General features: G+C 26.9%; 1 protein-coding gene across 1 annotated transcript; it reads right to left on the bottom strand.

Annotated features, from left to right (window-relative positions):
• Positions 1 to 771: 771 nt before the first annotated feature.
• LOC127127982 (cytochrome P450 81E8) lies at positions 772 to 2,679 on the bottom strand. Its single transcript, XM_051057241.1, has 2 exons — positions 1,747 to 2,679; positions 772 to 1,495 (listed from the first exon to the last, which is right to left on the bottom strand). Exons 1-2 carry the CDS (start codon positions 2,632 to 2,634, stop codon positions 887 to 889), a joined length of 1,497 nt encoding a protein of 498 aa, XP_050913198.1. The 5' UTR covers positions 2,635 to 2,679; the 3' UTR covers positions 772 to 886.
• Positions 2,680 to 3,824: the final 1,145 nt, after the last annotated feature.

Genomic DNA, 3,824 nt, shown 5'->3' with positions numbered 1-3,824 from the left:
AAAACAAAGAAGGGAGATATTTCATCATCTAAGGAAGCCACGTTTGAAAGCAAAGGTTAAGTGTTTCAAGTGTAAATTTCAATGACATATTGCATCTCAATGTCTAACAAAGAAAATTATGCTTACACTACTATAAAATATACATTTGGTAACACAATATTACTACGACCGTTTAAGCAACCTTAGTAATAAATCATATTAACGCACCTGAATTTATTTTTATTTTATTAAAAGACACTTTATCACAGGTCATAATAATAACCGTTGACAAATGAAAGATTACAAACTTTGAGTCTCAACACCAACAATTTTTTTTTTTCGTTACAAAAATAGTTTGTCCTTATAATTTTATAAATATATTAAAATTAAAATACTTATCACCACGGTTAGTACCAAAAATTATTGTGAATAATACTTATATTTTATCACGGTTTTTGTTACCAACCGTGGTGACATATATATATATATATATATATATATATATATATATATATATATATATATATATATATATATATATATATATATACTTTTTGACAAAAATAAACATTAATTAATTAAAAAAACATCCTTAATCTCATTGAGTTGTATCTTGGAGTTACATATTCAAGATTAATTTGGAGATGATTACATCATATATATATATATATATATATATATATATATATATATATATATATATATATATATATATATATATATATATATATATATATATATATATATATATATATATATATATACTTTTTGACAAAAATAAACATTAATTAATTAAAAAAAACATCCTTAATCTCATTGAGTTGTATCTTGAAGTTACATATTCAAGATTAATTTGGAGATGATTACATCATGTATCTCTTATTAACAAATTTCAAACATTCATAAATTAGAAAGCATCTTTAATCTTTAGTGGATGACACAATTTGCACATTACTTTTAAGGGAATCTTTTTTGCCACAGTGATTCCTTTTCCTTCGGTCATGTCTATTTTTTCTTTACCTATACGTTTCCACTCAAAACACTGAATCAATAAGCCCAAAGTCAAACTCACAGTGCGTTGGGCTAAGTTTGTCCCCGGACAAGCCCTTCTTCCCATTCCAAATGAAAGTAGTTTATTTGTCTCACCTTCTTTCTCAAATCTCTCAGGCTTAAAACATATAGGATCAACCCACAATTTTGGATCTCTATGAATGGCCCATGAATTGACCATTAAAATTGTGTTTTTTGGGATATTATATTTTTCAATTGTAAAATCTTCTGAAGAAAAATGAGGCATTAATAATGGAGCAGCTGGATGTAATCGAAGAGTCTCATAAACAATGCTTTGAAGATAAGAAAGTTTTGAAATATCATGTTCATCTACTAAGTGATCTTGTCCCATGTGAGTGTCGATCTCATCTTTTGCCTTCTTTAATATATTTGGATTATTTAATAAATTGGATATAGCCCATTCCAGGGTTACAGATGATGTGTCGGTTCCTGCAAGTAGCATAACCTACAAACATTCAACAAAATATCAATATCATTCCAAAAAATAAGAGAATATTTTTGTTTTCTTTTATACCTTTATAACTCAATTTTAACAAAGCATCAATGAATACATACCTCCATTGGCCCACATATTTTATTTCTATACAATGATAAATGAAATTATAGTTATTTGTTTTTTTATGAAAGCATTTTCATTAGGTGTAGATATTTTTAGGTTGGACGCCAATGCTACAATTTGAATCCTGACTTACTTACCATAATAAGTCCTTTGATGATTTGGTCCGTATAATATTCAGGTTGTGAATGTTGCTGTTTTAAGAGATGATCTATCATAGTATTACTGTTCCTCTTTCCAAATCTATGTTCGTCAATGAGTCCTTGTAAAAATGAATCAGCTTTCTTACTTATCTTCTTAAGCCTCTTCTCGAAACCATCAAAATCAAACCATCTTAAAAACTCTAAAAAATTACCAATGTTGTTAGCTCCTCCTAAACTCACAATTTCTTTAACTATCTCTCTAAACAACCTTGCTTCCTCAATATCACTCACGTCACAATCATCACCATAGTATCGTTTCCCTGACATCATTCTCATGATGATGTTGAATGTCATTTCTGAAAACATTGACGTAAGTTCAACTTCTAAAAAATCATTGTATGACACTTGTGCTAACTTTTGTATTAGTCTCATAATCTCATCTCTTCGTATTTCCAAGAAGGAATTTAAACGGTGAGATGAGAGTAGCTCGGTTGTTACTATACGACGAAGATTGCGCCAATGGTCACCATAAGGTGCTACTGCTATTGTGGTGTTGTTGTAGCTAATATATTTCCCGGTTAAGAAATGAGGTCGGTTTGCTAAAACGATGTCGTGTTTGGTAAAGCATTCTTGTACTGTTTTCAATGATGAAACAACAACAACGAGATGAGAACCAAACCAGAGAGAAAAGATTTGTCCATGTTTTCGTGATAAGGTTTGGAAAGTATGATGGAGTGGTTGTTTGAGTTGGTGTAGGTTTCCAATTATTGGAAGAAACGGTGGGCCCGGTGGAAGGTTCTTGAACCTTGTTGTTGTGTGGAAGAAGAGCTTCAATGTGATGATAAGGAAAAATAGAGAGATGAGTGAGATAAAGAAAGCGGTCATTTTTATGTTGATTAGTATGTTTGTATCACTTGGCTTGAGTTTGTTAGAAAGGAATGTGAGTGGTGATATATATAGTCTGTCTTATAAAAGTAATTGTGAATTTGATTACGTATGAGCTTACGTATTAATAATAATTTATTGGATGAAAATATGTATGGTAGGTGAAAGATAGATTTAAGTATACTTTTATTCTTCTATTTTTATATTTATTTTCTTTTTTAGTTCTTATCTGAAAAAATTCAACTTTTTATCTCTCTATTTATTTTTTCTGGATTTTTTCTGTCTTTTGAGTTTTGAGAAGTTGAATTTTTTACCAAATAAAAGATAGAGATTCAATGTATTTTCTTTTGTTCACATGTCTGAATATCAATTTAAAAGATATACATTTATTGTACTTTTTTTATAGGGATTCATCTCAACAGTTCAAAGTATCGATGCTCAGGCATTACAAGAAAGACTGTGATTTGTCAAGGATATATGTCAGGATCATGGACGGAGCTATGATTTGCAACATGGTGCATGTGCCCCCACTAATTTTTAAAAATATATATATTTTAAATTATTATACTACATTTATATAATAAATAATAATAAATATTTATTTAAAATAATATAATCAATTAATAATTGAAAGAATATTCTTTCTAAATATATATTATTAAAAGTTACTAGTAAAATCAAGTTGTTGAGTTTAATTCTTTAGGGTTCCGTTCTAGATGATTGTGAATTTTATTTTTGAATTCAATTTTAAAACCAAAACATGTTGAGTTAAAATTTAGTCAAATTGATTTTTGCTTACTTTTAAAAAAGAATTTACACTAATTTTTTTTTTTATTATTTTATTTTAACACTAAAATGTCATCACAAAAAAATTGACAACTAATCATGCCATATTTAATTAATTATGTATAAAGATAGCTAGATAAATATTTTTGTTGATAGTAAAATTGAAAAAATTACATAAATAAATTTTTTAAATATTATTAACTATCTTTTAAAAATCAATTTCATATAATCAATTATATATATATATATATATATATATATATATATATATATATATATATATATATATATATATATATATATATATATATATAATTGATTATATGAAATTGATATCTTTTGTGATTTTATTTAACGCCTAAGATTATAAACCGTTAGATTTTATTTAACGCCTAAGATTATAA

Source organism: Lathyrus oleraceus, chromosome 3 (assembly GCF_024323335.1).
Source record: "Lathyrus oleraceus cultivar Zhongwan6 chromosome 3, CAAS_Psat_ZW6_1.0, whole genome shotgun sequence".
In the NCBI taxonomy this organism is placed as follows: Eukaryota; Viridiplantae; Streptophyta; class Magnoliopsida; order Fabales; family Fabaceae; genus Lathyrus; species Lathyrus oleraceus.
The sequence above is the reverse complement of the archived record's forward strand: the minus strand, read 5'-3'. Positions and strand labels throughout refer to the sequence as shown.

What these genes read in the sequence shown, in the direction of transcription:
- LOC127127982 (XM_051057241.1), bottom strand. Translation starts at nt 2,634, where the DNA reads ATGACCGCTTTCTTTATCTCACTCATCTCTCTATTTTTCCTTATCATC. An exon ending in TCATCAAAGGACTTATTATG is followed by an intron (nt 1,496 to 1,746) that starts GTAAGTAAGTCA and finishes GAATGTTTGTAG; the next exon opens with GTTATGCTACTTGCAGGAAC.